This window comes from Carica papaya, chromosome 6, assembly GCF_054855325.1.
Source record: "Carica papaya isolate Zhongbai chromosome 6, ASM5485532v1, whole genome shotgun sequence".
Taxonomy (NCBI): domain Eukaryota; kingdom Viridiplantae; phylum Streptophyta; class Magnoliopsida; order Brassicales; family Caricaceae; genus Carica; species Carica papaya.
In genome coordinates this window covers 33,732,685-33,749,075 of record NC_142314.1, presented here as the reverse complement: position 1 = coordinate 33,749,075, position 16,391 = coordinate 33,732,685, and the positions used below count along the sequence as shown (strand labels likewise).

The 16,391-nt window shown below is 32.2% G+C and overlaps 3 protein-coding genes across 3 annotated transcripts; 2 read left to right on the top strand and 1 right to left on the bottom strand.

The window, feature by feature from the left end:
* The first annotated feature begins 1,360 nt into the window (after nt 1–1,360).
* Nucleotides 1,361–6,906, top strand: NCBP (Putative cap-binding protein). Its single transcript, XM_022042538.2, has 6 exons — nt 1,361–1,623; nt 4,950–5,045; nt 5,153–5,257; nt 5,411–5,488; nt 6,420–6,539; nt 6,632–6,906. Exons 1-6 carry the CDS (start codon nt 1,462–1,464, stop codon nt 6,761–6,763), a joined length of 693 nt encoding a protein of 230 aa, XP_021898230.1. The 5' UTR covers nt 1,361–1,461; the 3' UTR covers nt 6,764–6,906.
* A 730-nt stretch (nt 6,907–7,636) lies between these two features.
* On the bottom strand, nt 7,637–10,299 carry CSD3 (copper/zinc superoxide dismutase 3). The gene is made up of 7 exons (XM_022042600.2): nt 10,115–10,299; nt 9,912–10,013; nt 9,674–9,769; nt 9,559–9,590; nt 9,211–9,286; nt 8,217–8,270; nt 7,637–7,930 (listed from the first exon to the last, which is right to left on the bottom strand). The coding sequence occupies exons 1-7, from the start codon at nt 10,209–10,211 to the stop codon at nt 7,902–7,904; spliced, it is 486 nt and encodes a 161-aa protein (XP_021898292.2). The 5' UTR covers nt 10,212–10,299; the 3' UTR covers nt 7,637–7,901.
* Nucleotides 10,300–12,372: 2,073 nt separating this feature from the next.
* Nucleotides 12,373–15,797, top strand: LOC110814856 (tubulin alpha-5 chain-like). Its single transcript, XM_022042438.2, has 5 exons — nt 12,373–12,632; nt 13,368–13,582; nt 13,670–13,869; nt 14,269–14,777; nt 15,225–15,797. The coding sequence occupies exons 1-5, from the start codon at nt 12,520–12,522 to the stop codon at nt 15,532–15,534; spliced, it is 1,347 nt and encodes a 448-aa protein (XP_021898130.1). The 5' UTR covers nt 12,373–12,519; the 3' UTR covers nt 15,535–15,797.
* The last annotated feature ends 594 nt before the right edge of the window (nt 15,798–16,391 follow it).

Genomic DNA, 16,391 nt, shown 5'->3' with positions numbered 1-16,391 from the left:
AAAGAATAATTTTTGGAAAACAATATTTTAATTAATTAAACATTGTAAAACAATAATTTCGCCAATAAGGGATTTGAAAAATCCGAAATTTCTTATAATGTTGGATTTTTTTTTTATGTAAATAAAACTTAATTTTTTATTGAATTCATTTATTTTAAAAATAATATATTATAATTTAAAAGATAAATATCATTAAAATATTTTAAAAGATAAAATTTTATTAATTATATGATATATTAAAAAATAAATATATAATAAATTTAATTAAAAATAAAATTTTATTTAAATTTAAACTAATAAATAACAAATTTAATTCGTATTGATGCAAGACATTATGATAAAACCAACACGTCTATTATTCACATACTAAATTCATATAGAATTAGACAATATATTTTAATTTTTATTAATTTTAATAAAATTTAAATTATATTTTATAAACCCACACGAAATTTCATATGAGATTATTTGAAATATAATTTTATTCGTATTTATTCACATAAATTAACTATAGAGTTATAACGACAAAGAAAAATTTATATTTATTATGCTTTATTGTTATTTTCTATAATTTTTATCATAAATATCATATCATTTTATTTTGTAAAATTAATCATATTAGAGTAGCAATTTTGGCTTGTTTGCGTGCTTAAACGACAATTTGTTTTTAATTTGTATGTTGGATTAAAATTCATTGTTATTTTTTAAAAAATTATATAGAAATAAGAAGGAAAATATTCGAAAACAAAATTAATTAAACATAATTTAATTTAAAATTGTCACTTGCACTCATTAAAACAAATTATATCCCACTAGTTTATCAATAAAATATGAATTAATTAATGTTAAATTATTTTATAAGTTATTACTTAATATTTTTCAAGGGTAAGTGATATTTTGGACTATATTTATGCCTCCGAAATTCGTCTAACTATATACTACTTAATAGTTTTACTTTAAATATAATATATAAACTTATTATAATAAATAATTTGTAATTTGTGTTTTCATATTTAAAATATTGGAAAATTTAATTTTGTGAAATTCCATATATAGCCATTATTTTTTTTTAAAAAATTAAGTCGCTATTTCTCATTTTCTATCTCCTTAGTCAATGCGTGTATACATTTTTTTTTTATTATAAGTTAAATCCACACTCGCTAGATATTTAATTTTATACAATTGGGGAAAAAAAATATCTGGCGTAGATTTTTTTTGGAAATTTAAATTAAATATATGAATTTTTTAATTTAATGTAATATAAAATAACATATATTGGGCCTCTGAAAATCTGAAATGGGCCGAAGCCCAGAGACTCGGACAGAGTTTTTTTCTGGTAGAAGTTTCCCCTGCTCACGCTTCTACCTTTCCTTCTCCTTTCTCAATCACCGTCCTGGTCTTGCAGAGAAAGGATTTTAGGGCTTTTTTTTTTTTGTTTGTTCGGATAAAGTCTGAGAAGAAATGGAGATTACTGAGAAGAAGGAACACCAAAACAACAACGACAACAACAGTTCACTATCTTCGGTTGATTCTACGTCAGCTACTTCTGATAATAACAATAACAACAAAGAAGCCGAAGAACGCCAAGCTCGTGAACTTAAGGCCGGTTTACATCCTCTCAAGGTTCGTCTCTTGTCCTTCACTCTGTATTTTCTCGCATGTTGTGTATGTGTTTTTGTACATCGTTGCTTTAACTGACGGTTGATGTGTGTCGAATGTTTCACTCTGTTTCATGTGATCGAATCTGGAGATTTAGTTTTGTTTCATTTGGTCGCTGTTTGCTTCGAACTTTAAATGGTTTCTTTATGGAATGTTCAGTCTGTTTCTTGTGATCGAATAGGGGGATTTATAGTTTTGTTTAAATTAATTGGGACTTTAAATTTTTGAGCAACACTGTAGGACTTCTGAAAAATGCATAATTAAAGTACTTGTTCGCCAAAAAAAATTCGATTTTAACTCAAATGAATTTTCCAGAAATTTGTATATTTTTTCTGTCTGATCATGTGAGATTGATTCATCTTTGTCTTTAGAAGAAATTCCAGCGTGTAATTTTTTTAAAAATCATTTTGCAAATGGACCAATCATTTTTTTTTAAAACATCACTTCTTACTACTTGAGAAATTATGAGTTATCGTAACCTGGATTGAGAAATGCCTTGTGCTTGTGGTATCTGAAGGGCAAAGATTTTCAGACTAGTTAAGTCTGTGAAATTTTGTTAGAGAACCAAAAGTTTAGTGATTATCCTTTCTTACAAGAATTAAGTCTTAATCGGACACACATTTCACAATGAAAAACCTGAAAAATAATAGCAGTAAATCTCTAAAAGGTGCTATAAGAATTTTGTTTAGATGAGTAAGCCAGGATAGAGACCTTGTCTTTTATCCTGCATTATGTGGTGAAATTACATCTTGATATGGGTGTTCTTGACATGGAGGTGATGGTGGAATGAGACTCTAGTTGTTAATGCCCAATGGAGAAACAAGGAGCATCTCTTACGATAAAATGCTTCAAAGGCTATAATACGAAATCCATCTTTTTTAAGAGTTCACATGTTCTTTTGTGCAGATAAGATTTTCCTTCTTGAGACTGCGCAGCTTATCCAATGCCATTTTTTGGTCCTTTTTAGGAACATTTCCAATGTCATTTCTTTTATTGTCCATGATAACCCAATACTAAGTTCTTTCTTAATTTCGTTCATCCAATTGCGGTTACAACTTTAAGAGATACTTATAGTAGCTTCCCTATTTAGAGTTGGGGCTTCTCTTTCTTGGATAAATAGGTAAAAATTCTTCCAGTCTTCTTGAACAGGCAGAATATTAACTCTTATTTTAAATGGTAGATCTGGAGATATAAATGATTTGAAGGAAAGTATATGCTTCAGAAGCTGAATGAATGTTTAGGATGCTGTCGGGGCTGTTCCCATATGTGGAGTTTTTCAAGGGAAAAATCTTTTGAAGTCTTTTCTATAAAATAGTAACTTCCTATTGTAAGAAAATTTTGATATATTTTTTATATTTTTGTTCCTAAATTAAATTATAAAAGTAAAGTAAGTATATAGTGATAATTGTATTGCTGCTCTTCAGATAGTTTTAATTTTTTTATATATATTAGTGATTTATTTTTATTAAAAGTTTAACTTTGTTTTGAACTTAAAAAGATTTATAAAATTATTAACTATAGTTCTTAAAATCGTAACTGCCCAATTTTGTAATTTTATAGAAACTATGACTTTATATGCTCGTTTCATAATATTTAATTGTTTTCTTAAATTTATAATTTTTATTGACATAAATATTATGTGGATTACTATTTTGTCAAGTTAAAGATTTTATTCACCCTATTCCTCCCTCCAAAGCCTCAACATTGGCTGGACCCAACCCGTCATCTGATATACCATAGAATTCATCCTATCCTGAGTTGATTTTCTTGCAAAACCCCATACCATATGGAATTCACCCTATTCCTCCTTCCAAAGCCTCAACATTGGCTGGACCCAACCCGTCATCTGATATACCATAGAATTCATCCTATCCTGAGTTGATTTTCTTCCAAAACCCCATACCATATGGAAGTGTACATATCGTGGACATGCTCATTCAAAAATCTCCTGAGCCACTTACCCAGAAGAGGTTTGTAAGATCAAGCACCGATTGATTGCAAGACCACCCCTGTGAAACGGAAGATTAACAACGTTCCAAGCAACCGAGTGGAATCTCCTTCTCTCGTTGGAGTCAACCCAGGGGAAACAACACTGAATGGGCTCCAGCTTCTTCGCCACACTAGCTGGGATATAGAAAGCAACAACAAAAAGTGAATCAGTAAATAAAAAAAAATGCTTCTATAAATGTTAGCCTGCCCCCTTTTGAGAGGACACTCCTTTTCCTCCCAGCCAATCTAGTTTACATCCAAGTGGTTGTTTTAACTACTTCAAGTGGAGACTAGAGAATTTGCATCCCAAAATTCTGACCAAGTAGCCGAATCACATCCTTCCTCAATTGAGAACCTTTCAGACTTGGCCAAGTTAATCTTGTGCCCCAAGATGACTTGAAAGAACTGAAGAATACATCTAATATTCAATAAGGTTCGGGATGAGGTTCACAAAATAACATACCATGAGCAAAGACCAGATGCCTTAAGAAAACGAGAAAAGAATAAAAGCTTCCATCACTATGATAAAAAGCAAATGAGAAAAGGATTCCCTACCTGAGGCCTGGAGAAACCTTAAGAAAGCCAGGACTGCCATATCATACTTGCAAAAGAGGAAGAAGTAATGCATGACCTCATCTATGAGCACCATTTGATCCCAACCCAGTCTTTTGAACATATAAACAAACCTCAAGACATGTGATGATAAGCCTTTTTCATGTTAAGCTTACAAATCTCCCCCTTTGTCCCACTTCTCTGCAATCTATCGATTTTGTTAGCTATCAAAGAAGCTTCCAGAATTAGCCTATCCCCAAGAAAGGTGTGTTGACACTTCCCCGCCTCACTCCTCGCTACTCCTTTCAACCCCCTTGCCAACATCATAGCAATAAGTTTGCAGACACCACCCACGAGACTAATGGATCTAACATTCCTAATGTTTGAAATAGTTATAATTTTTTGTATAAACACCAAAAAAGTTGAATTAAGGCTAGATACACAGAAACCATTTACTCATAGAATTCCTTGAGTATGGCCAGAAAGTTCTCCTTCATCACCACCGCATTTTGTTGGATGAAACTCATATTGAAACTGTTCAACCTGGTGCCTTGTTGATAAGTTTTCATTTTTGGCCCCTTAAAAACATCTAAAGCTCCACCTACTGGTTGGTTCCATGTGCTATTTTAGTTTTATTGCTTGCCTGGTTATTCAATTTTTTGAAAGGTCTGACATTCATGGCTCTTTCTTTTTGTATAGAATAACTGGATTTAATAGTGGTTATCTTGTTTATGCATTATCATGTTCAGAACAAGTTTGTGTTCTGGTACACTCGCCGTACTCCTGGAGTTCGAACTCAAACATCTTATGAAGACAATATAAAGAAAATCGTGGAATTCAGTACTGTAAGTTATACTACATAAGGTCATAGAATGTGTGAAAAGCTATGACCTTGAAGTCGCTTTTCTTGGCTCAATTTATGAATTAGTTTCTGAATAGTATGCCTATACAGGTTGAAGGTTTTTGGGTTTGCTACTGTCACTTGGCTCGTCCTTCTTCTTTGCCAAGCCCAACGGATTTGCATCTTTTCAAGGAGGGGATCCGCCCTTTGTGGGAGGTAAACATCTAAGCCTAGATCTTGTGATACTTCTTCTTTTACATGGCTATTCTTTTGGCCGCTTCTGTTCTCCTCTCTTCTTTTGTATTATTTCAGAATTACCAGGAACTTGCACATCAAACAATAGGAATAATGTTGTAAAAATTGTTATAGGATTCTGCCAACTGCAATGGTGGGAAGTGGATAATAAGGTTCAAAAAGGTTGTTTCAGGACGTTTCTGGGAGGATCTGGTAAGAAGATTAACCTTTCCTTTGGTGTTTCAGTATCATTGGTGGGCAGTTGATTTTTTTTTCTTTGTTTAGGCTTAAATATGTGACATATAATTATAATTGAAGGCAGCTAGCTTATATTTTCTAGAAAAAAAAGTGATTGGAGGCAATGTCATTCTGCATTGTCATGAAAGATGTGTGATAATGTTAAGCTGCCCGAATTTTATTTTAAAAGGTTATTCACAGATTATGATATGGAAGTTTCTTTGATACCCGTATGATTTCATAATCATTTGGCCTAAAGAAGTTGTTACGTAAATGGAAATTCTTTTTTTTTTTTCTCTATTAAAACAAAAAAGGAAATGAAATAATGGAATATGTGATACCGGGCTATTTACAACCTGAGATGATTGAGTTAGAAAATTGTATAGGATGTTCTGAATTTTGGATAAAATAATGCTCTTAGCTAGCATCTTCCATTATAATCTTCGTTCGTAGTGAAAATATATAAATTTTAATAATTAAGCAGCACATGCACACCAATAACAAAAAAATTGAGTAATACCATAATTTACAAAGTAGAACACATGGGACGTTTAACTGACTTGAACTCACACCTTCATAGAGATGGATGAAACTACTAACCATACAACTAAGAAATAGTTGATTATAAAATATTTGGTTGTAGGGACTACAACAGAATGGTGTAGAGGGGTGAGAGAAAAGATAGGAAGGGAAGAATGCTGTTGTTCTTGATGGTTATTAAAAAGTTTCTTTACTTCAGTATTGGTATTTAGTTATATACTCTGATCTATTCTAGATTTGTAATATCTTTTTTGGAAATAGAATTCATTTTTGGAAATAGAATTCATTGTTGAATTCTATGAGTTTGACTTCACCCTCCTCTTTTCAACAGTGGAGTATAAGTTTTTGTGGATTTTTTCTTGAGCAGGTTCTTGCCTTAGTGGGCGACCAACTGGATGATGGCGATAACATATGTGGTGCAGTACTAAGTATTCGCTTCAACGAGGATATATTAAGTGTATGGAACCGCAATGCATCTGATCATCAGGTGTGTTTTCATGTGATGATTAGGAGTTGCCTAGTTTTGTCCAATACTCCATGATCGCATTCTAATGTTTGGATGTCGGTTTCTGTTTTCAGGCTGTGATGAACCTAAGAGATGCAATCAAACGGCACTTGAAGCTGCCTCATGGTTACGTTATGGAGTACAAGGCCCATGATGCTTCTCTGCGTGATAACTCTTCGTACAGAAACACATGGTTGAGAGGATAGGCGGATCGCAAAAGCAAGATGTGGAAGTTAGGAAGTTGGTATGGAAATTCATTCCTAATTGGGGATAAACCTTCTGGGTGGAACTGTTACAGTTACTGTTTTAACTTCGTGTTAGTTTTACAGATGAAATGCTGCGTTTTATATTTTGGATCTCATGCTGCCTTTACCCAAAAAAAAAAAAAAAAAAGAACTAAATAAGTGTTCCATCTTATGTTTATTATTAAAAATTTAACAGAAAAATAGAGCAAGTTGTTATAATCTCAATTATCATTAATTAAAAAAGATTTATGAAAGAAATATATAAAGATGATTTATAAGATTATCTTATGAATATTTAGGAGGTGTTTAGTTTATTAGTGTGGTAGCATTAGGATTTGATATAACCTTTTTAATCTAAAGAGAGCCAATTTTGGAACCACATTTTATTGAAAAGCGCTTTAAAAATTGAAAGTATGTTTAGAAATAAAAATAAAAATAAAAATAAGAACAAATTAACAATAAACTAGCTTGTCTTTTAAATAAATAAATATACATACACACACACACACACAAATTTACAATAGAAGCATGAAATTTTATAAATTAAGAATTTTATCTTACCGAAAGTTTAATAATTAGAACAGGAAGAAGATAAATATATATGATTTATGAATAAATTATCTCAGATACCTTATTAATGAGCAAAAATTTTGCAATTTGTACGCAATATATACATTTGGAGTCATAGTTGTATAAGTTTAATTTGGCCATTAGACCACAGTTATATGAATTAATATACACAAGCACTGGGGTTTAATCCCTGATAATTTTTGTTTTTCTCATGTGATAACTTAGCAATCTATTAATAAAATTTCTTATTTCTTCAAAAAGTAATAATAATAAGTTTAGTTTGGCAATTGCATTGTGCTTACCAATTCACATGTAATTCAATTTTGCAACAAAAAAGGAAAAAATTACAACTGAAACTCCTGAGAAATAGCCATGTTTAGACTAGTAAATTTCAAGATACATCAATAAAGCCTACTTATTATCATCCCAACCCGGAACTTCTTCAACACTTTGATAACTCGTCGGCTATATAACTTTGGATCTATGTAAATCACAATATTATTACCATCTCTTATCTGCAAGTCCTTCTTCAAACAGAAGACTGAAGGCCGATTATACCTGCTCAAAATCAATTTAACACATCTCAAGCTCCTGCATCTATCTGGATTGAAAGGAGAAAGTAAAAGATGACCTTGATTCAATACTTGGTAACTAGATTATTCTTAATATATTAAAACAAACATTAGATTGTGTTTTCTGTTTAAGTCGGTTTCCATTTATTACGTGTATTTGTAGGAACTGAACCAAACAGGCATCGAGTACTTTCAAGTCAAATTTACTAGAGACAATCAGTATGAACCTAGCTTTGTCCAAATAAAACATGTCAAAATTTTTAATTAATTACCACATCCTATCCTTGCACCAGCATTCCCAGTTGTCTTGCTGAGTTGATGCCCACCTGTGCATTCCATATATTAGCAGAATATTAAGAATAATCAATCTACATCGTTGCTAATGAAGTGACAAAAGGGGAAAAGAAAATTGAATGCTGTAGAAATGACTTGAACGCAACCAGAAAGGTCGTTGGCAGACAGGAGAAGCAGAATTTTGTCTATTTAGACAACAAAGAAAACATCAGTTACTCCACATTCCTGCATGTTTGACAACTTGGTCTTGTGGAATTCAAGAATTTATGGTTCCATCACTCAGAAAATTGTTGAATCGAGATATTTAGGCATCAAAGCAAGATCTCTATTTCAGATCCATCTATAAGAGGTACACAGTTGTGCTTCGTAGAAAGCTAGAACCTAAATATCTTTTTTGGCGAACCAACTTCTCTTTCTTAATGACTCGGAAAAATGGGTGTCTTTGACATAGACAGTTTACTAGAAAAATATCCAATTAATATGTTGAAACAAATACTACATTCAACTCTGAGAAATAATATACAGAATCGAAATTAAAAGAAGAATCCAATATTATGTGCTTGAATTTATTATCTCCACCTCCCGTAAATCAGCAGTTTGGCCTCCAAATTTCTGTCTCTTTATTTTCTATCCTCATTACTATCTGTTTAATTATCCGAATAATCTTCATAGAAATATGCATGAGCATGAATATGAAAACCTAAAACCATCTCGCCCTAGAACTCTAGTTCTCTCAACTTGAAGGAAACTTTTTCATGCAGATATACTCAAGCAACTCTAAAGTAAAAGAAGCAAAAAAAAAGTAAGTCCAGGTAACAGTAAAGATAAAAAAGATAATCAACAGACACAAATTTAACAATTAAAAGCATCCAAAGGATTCCATTTAGCCAGAGGAACTTATTCTTCAAGAACTGTTATTACTACTTCCTCATGACAGACTAACATTTTGCAGACAAAAACCAGAACTCTAACCTTTGCCAAGATCATCAGGATCTGCATGGACAACGACAGCCCTCCCCACTATAGAATGACTCCCACTCAGTGGAATCTATAAGTTAAAACAGATAAAATTTCACAAATTAGGCTACAATCACTATGGCAAAACATTCACTGGGATGACTGGAAAAATAACTTCACAGGCAGCTACATATCCAATCATTCCATTGTGATTCAAATATCTTTTGAAAATCTCTTAGTCACCTATCAATACCAATTCCAATTCCAATTCAGATAATGCACTAAACCATCAGCAGTAGTTCAAGAATGGATGAAAACTACATGCTTTTTTCTTTAAATTGCAAATAACAACTATATGCTTACCAGTCTATCTTTAAGACAAACCTCAGCAACCCCTGCATTTACCCTAAGATTAGAGAACTATGCTTCATCCTCTAAACATAGCCAATCACAACAAAACATTAGAAACTGCATATACCATCTGGGCCGGCAACAATGTTGCCCAAATCACCAGCATGCCGCTCTTTATCACTTGGAGCTCCATGGTTTTTGTTTAATGGATTGAAGTGAGGGCCTATTTTGATTTAAGATTAAAAGTAAAAAAAAAAAGAAAGCACTCAGTACATAGTAAGATGAAAGGGGGAAAACCAAGAAATTAACCAGAAATATTAATGAATAAGAAGAACCAAGAGCGATTAATAGATAAGAGATAGTACCAGTGGAGTTGCAGCCATTAGTGGTGTCACCAAAGGAGTGGATATGGAAGCCATGGTTGCCTGGTGTAAGCCCAGTTATCTTCCCTGTCACCTGGGTAGTCCCTTTATATATATATATATATATATGTATATCCATGGAAATATTGTAATATTAACATAATGCATAAAGTTTACAAATTTACAGAAATCTGAGAGAGAGAGACCGTATGAGTCCTGAGTGAACTGAAGACATCCCCTGACGTTGTCTTCTCCGGTGATAATAGCCACCGCCTTGGCCGTGACTCGGGTTGTCCTATCCATTTTATTCCTTCCTTCTTCCTCCTCTTATTTTCCTGGTTTCTCTTTGAACTTAATTATTTTGTTGTACGCAATTGGATCCAAGGCTAATGGGTTTTTGATTCATTAGCCTAATGGGTTAATCTTGATCTTTGGGCTGCTTTTGGAGCTCAAAAACCCTAGTATCCATCTTCTTTATGGACCTTCAAATATTTTAAAATTATACATATTCATAATTATTCTATTCTCACATTTAATAATCACAACTTAATACATATTGAATTTATATAAGACAATAATTATTGAACTAAATCACCTTCATTCATTCTCATATTTAGTCTATTTATTGTCTCTATTTATGTATAATTACAATTTTTTTTTATAAATAAAAAAAAATTATATCAAATTTTTAATCCGTTATAATTATCTTTACTAATAGAATTTAATTATTAATATATTTTTAATTTAAAAATATAATAAATTCGTAAAAAAAATAATTTATTAATCCTAATTCTATTTAAATGTTAATAAATAAATTATCGATCAACCGAATTAAGTATTATATATTAATTAATGTTTACGCATAATATATTGATAAAATTGTGTGCTCTATATTTTAAGTGAAATTTAAATTAATAATATTTAGATATAAAAAAAATAATGTTAATTACTGAACCTCTTCGTTATTCATTTATTACTATTTATAAAAAAATTCATATTCGAATATTTAACAATTTCAATTTTAGAATTATTCAAATTAATCATCTCAATTATAAATAGTCGTATGCAAAAATATTATAAGTGTTAATAGTTTATAATATATAATAGTCAACTATGATTATTTTTAGTGATATCAAGAAATTAATTAGTAGTATAATTAATATTTCTTAAAGAGAAATAAAAATATTAATTATTAGAATTTAATATATATATATATATATATATGTAATCATAATTTTATAACAAATGGATTGGAAGAAAAGAAATAAATAAAAAAATAAGGGGTTCCATAATAGCAATAAAGGGTGGGGCCCTCCTTCTCACAAACAAAAAGTCATGTGAAAAGTCATCTCGTAAGCTATAAATGTTTACTCTCTTATTTACTTCATTATCAAACTTCAACTAATTTTTTTTGTTAAAAAAATTAATAGAAAATTTAATTTCAATTTCTTTTAAATTTGAAAAAAAAGATTAAAAGTAATTTATCATTTAAAGACTTATATATTTTTATTTTATTTTAAAATAAATTAAAAATACACCAATATATGTAACAAAAATCCCTTTGAAGAATTATATTATTTACCAAAATAGTATAATTTGATGTAACAACTTTTTTATATTTAATTAATTATTATTAATTTTTTTTAAAAGACGATGAAGATTATTAAATAAATATGTACTTAAATTGAACGAAATAAATATATATATAGTATACTTTTTAAATAATAATAATATACTATAAATTTAAAAAATAAAATAATAATATCTAAAACAAACTTACAAAATTTTAATATTTAGTTAGCATGTTCCATCTTTGGTTAAAATAATTGAAGATATTATAATAAAATTAATTAGTTTAAATAATTTTATTATTATTATTATTTTTTATAAAGTGGGGCCCATTCGAAAACGACAATTGGCTTTGCCAGAGTTGGATAGATAGCCTATCAAGTTGGCGCCAAGTGGCGGGCCCCATTACCCGGAAAGGTAACTGATCATGATTATCTATTAATTAAATTAACGGCTGAAAATTAATTTGACAATTCATCTTTTGACATTCTTCATTTAATAATCACTAATTGTTAATTTAATTTAAGAAGCTCTAGACTTTTATTAGTTATAATCTCGGGAAGTTCTCCACATTGGAATTGGAAAATATGATGTAATTATGATGTCAAAATAATTTTCCCACTAATTAAAAAAAATAATTTTATTTTTGGGAAAATTGAGTTCGAATCATAAAAACCCTTTGAAAAAAAAAAAAAAAAAATCCTTATATTATCATTTATGATGTTGTCTTTTTAGCATATGATATTAATAAGAAATATTTTTGTTAATATAAAATTTAAAAAATCGTGATAATGAGTTGATAGAAAAAGAGAGATTTTTAATTTTATTAAAAAGAGAAAAATAATAATAATAAAAATCTCAAATGTTAAGAATTTCTTTAATTGGCAGAGAGGATTAGTTTTATGTTTAGGGTGTAAAAGTTCATTTCCAGGAACGAGGAAATAAAGAAAGATCCCTACTTTCTCCTCCTCCTCCTCCTCCTCCTCCTCCTCTACTAACCTTCCCCAAGAACATCCAGAGAGAAAGAGGGAGAGAGGGAAAGATGAGAGAGGTGATCAGCATCCATATTGGGCAAGCAGGGATTCAGGTGGGAAATGCTTGTTGGGAGCTTTACTGCCTTGAACACGACATTCATCCCGATGGAATGATGCCCGGGTATATCTTTTGCTATATATATATTATATTGAATTTGTGTGTTTATGATCATCTGTTAATAAATTTTTCTTTGGAAAAAAAATATTGGGTAATGGTATTTCTTCTGAAATGAGAGGATTCTCTGAGATGGGTATGTTTTTCTTTGTTTTTCTGGGACAGAAATTCAAATGATTGTTCATTTGACATGATGTGAATGGGTATTTTCTCTTATTTCTTGCTAATTGAGCTCCTTTCCCCGTTGTTGATGTTTTTTTTTATAGCATGAATTATGGAACAACTTTAGGAAAAAGTCTTTTTTTTTTGTTCTCAGTTGGATAAAAAGATGCATAAATAATCAGGTTTCATGGAAATTGAAATTCAATAAAAGATAGATATGCAGGAGTTGAAACATACCGTATAATCAAACAATTCAACGAGGCAGCCTTTGGAAAAAAGACATAATATATACATATATACACAAGTAAAGACAGGAGTCTGTTTATGATTATCTGGGTTGTTGTATAAGATGTCCTGCAATATGGCTCTCCTACACATGGATTTGCATTCATGCCTTGCTTCTTCTTTGGCTTGGTTCAAGGCTTTATGATGTGCTGCGCTTAGTTTTTATTTTGTAGCTGGAATTTCTGGATATAAATTTGGAATCAATCTCAGAACAATAGAATTTTGCGCCCCATTGTTTTGCCGTTTCTTTATTTTGTATGCTTACAGAGTTTTTTCCTTTCATATCAATTGCAGTGACACCTCGGTAGGTGTAGCACATGATGCTTTTAATACCTTCTTCAGCGAGACTGGTTCAGGCAAGCATGTGCCGAGAGCTATATTTGTTGATCTGGAACCCACTGTCATTGATGAAGTTAGAACTGGAACATACAGACAACTTTTTCATCCGGAGCAGCTAATTTCTGGGAAAGAAGATGCTGCTAATAATTTTGCCAGGGGACACTATACAGGCACACCTTTTTTACCACAATTTCAACATGTCAACTTTAATCATAATCTGTCTGCATAAGTTACCTCCTTTGTGTTTTGTGCTGCAGTTGGGAGGGAAATTGTTGATATTTGCCTAGACCGGCTGAGAAAATTAGCTGACAATTGCACTGGTCTGCAAGGATTTTTGCTGTTCAATGCTGTTGGAGGTGGCACTGGTTCTGGTTTAGGTTCGTTGCTTATGGAGCGTCTGTCTGTAGATTATGGAAAGAAGTCAAAACTTGCCTTCACCATCTATCCTTCTCCTCAGGTACTTCCCTGAAGACATTGACAATGATTTCAGAATGTTACTGTTAGGTGGGAGTTTTCTGCTAGGTAAAGCACTATTATCTTCATGACTAGTGCATGAACGAGAGTCTTGTTGCGAAAAGAGGGAACATTGGTTATCTGTATGCTCAGGATGTGATGAATCATGAATTTGAAGGAGGTGAAATCACCCAAATTTGAAGATCTGGACTGTGCAGATTTTCCTGTGAGCTTTATAAACAAAAATTTCTTGAAATTTTGATGGAGGATAAAAACTTATGAAAGCAAATCTTTTGGCATGGAATATTTCCTAGAAATCTTTGTTTATATTAGCTGCTTTTTCTCCAAAGGCTTGCTCTCTCTGCATGGGACTCCCTTATGGACAAGTTTTCTGGTTATGCAGGTTTCTACAGCTGTTGTGGAACCTTACAATAGTGTCCTTTCCACTCATTCTCTCCTTGAGCACACTGATGTTTCCGTGCTTCTGGACAATGAAGCTATATATGATATCTGCAGGAGATCTTTAGACATCGAAAGACCAACATATACCAACTTGAATCGCTTAATATCCCAAATTATCTCTTCTTTAACCACCTCCTTGAGATTTGATGGTGCCATTAATGTGGACATTACAGAATTTCAGACAAATCTAGTTCCATATCCTCGTATCCATTTCATGCTCTCATCTTATGCACCAGTTATCTCAGCTGCAAAGGCTTATCATGAGCAGCTATCAGTTCCTGAGATCACAAGCTCTGTCTTTGAACCCTCAAATATGATGGCAAAATGTGATCCAAGACATGGGAAATACATGGCGTGCTGTTTAATGTATCGTGGAGATGTGGTGCCTAAGGATGTCAATGCTGCTGTTGCTTCCATCAAGACAAAGCGCACAGTTCAGTTTGTTGATTGGTGAGTAGGCATCCCTAGCATTTTGCATAACAGTTATAAATAGTCACAACAGCCATGGTTTATAATATTATGGCCCATCACTATCTCAATTCTACAAGTTTAGCTTCTGTTCGCTTTTCACTGCATCATTGTCTAGTCTTATAATCCAATGTTGTGATCATCTCTGGAACTTTGAAAGACTCTGATCATTAACTTAGCAGATTATTAATATCAGTTCGAACCCGAGTGATCTCGTCAACAATTTCTGATTGTGGGATAATGTTATTAGGCACATTATGCATTTTAAAAGTTATATCCAATGTAACAGATATCTAAATACATGTATTTCCAGAGCTAGGCTCAGAATTGGGAGTGGGATTCAGGGTCTGCACGGGGTCAGGAAGAGATGCCCTTTATATAGCATGTCTTTTCCTTTAAATCTAAACTGTTGTGTGTTGTGATTTTCAGGTGCCCAACTGGGTTCAAATGTGGTATCAACTACCAGCCACCAACAGTGGTACCTGGTGGTGACCTTGCCAAGGTGCAGCGTGCCGTTTGTATGATCAGCAACAACACAGCCGTGGCTGAGGTTTTCTCCCGAATTGACCATAAGTTTGATCTCATGTATGCCAAGCGGGCATTTGTTCATTGGTATGTAGGTGAAGGCATGGAGGAAGGTGAATTCTCAGAAGCACGTGAGGATCTTGCTGCCCTCGAAAAAGACTATGAGGAGGTTGGTGCTGATGGTACCGAGGAGGAAGAACCAGAAGATTACTAGTAGTAATCATTTGAAGGTAGCAGAAGCTGTTTACCAATTCGTCCTCATCTTTGTGGATGTGTTTTTCTATCCTGTGTATTTCCACGATTCTTTCTTTGCAACGCTATCTATAATTCGGGTCCACCTCTTGTGTTTTGGCTCTGTGCTTAAACTAGTTAGCCAAGTACGATAACTTGTTTGTATTCTTGATCAACTGAATCAAGCATTTGAATGGAAAACTGCTTCGTTGTGCTGCGCATAATAAACAAATACATCTTCAAACACGACTTTTGTAACAAAAATTAATTATGAACAATTGAAATGTTTCCCTGATTAGCAAGAAACTAAAGGGAGGGAAACCAATAGGGTTGACATAAATTTATGTTCTTGGTTATAGATATATGTGTGATAGGGGGACTAAAGAGTTCTGATTATGTATACATATATGTATTGTGTCTTCTTCTTGGTTTTCATAGACTTCTTCTGTTCTAAAGATCTTCTTGGATCCAGAACCAGAACCGGGTTTCTCAAAGCATTTAGCCAAAAAAGCTCTTAGAAAAAACATTAGAACTCCACAGACCATAACCCAGAAGTGTTAATTACTGAAAATTCTTTAAACTTATACTGTGATCGAATTCTCAAGATATTAACAATGTGAGATGATGAAGATTAGTCCTTTTAAGTATTAGTTTCTTCTGAATTTATCTTCTGAGCTGAATAAAATGAACACGGAAAACTTGAGAAGCAAAAAGATTTTTTTTTTCTGAGTCATAAAGAGGATAGTGTTTGTGGTCATGTGAAAGGTTTGGTTGCAACTGAATCAAGATAAGTTCATGACATTGCAGATAGAAAATTTATTATTCATTATTAAATCCCAC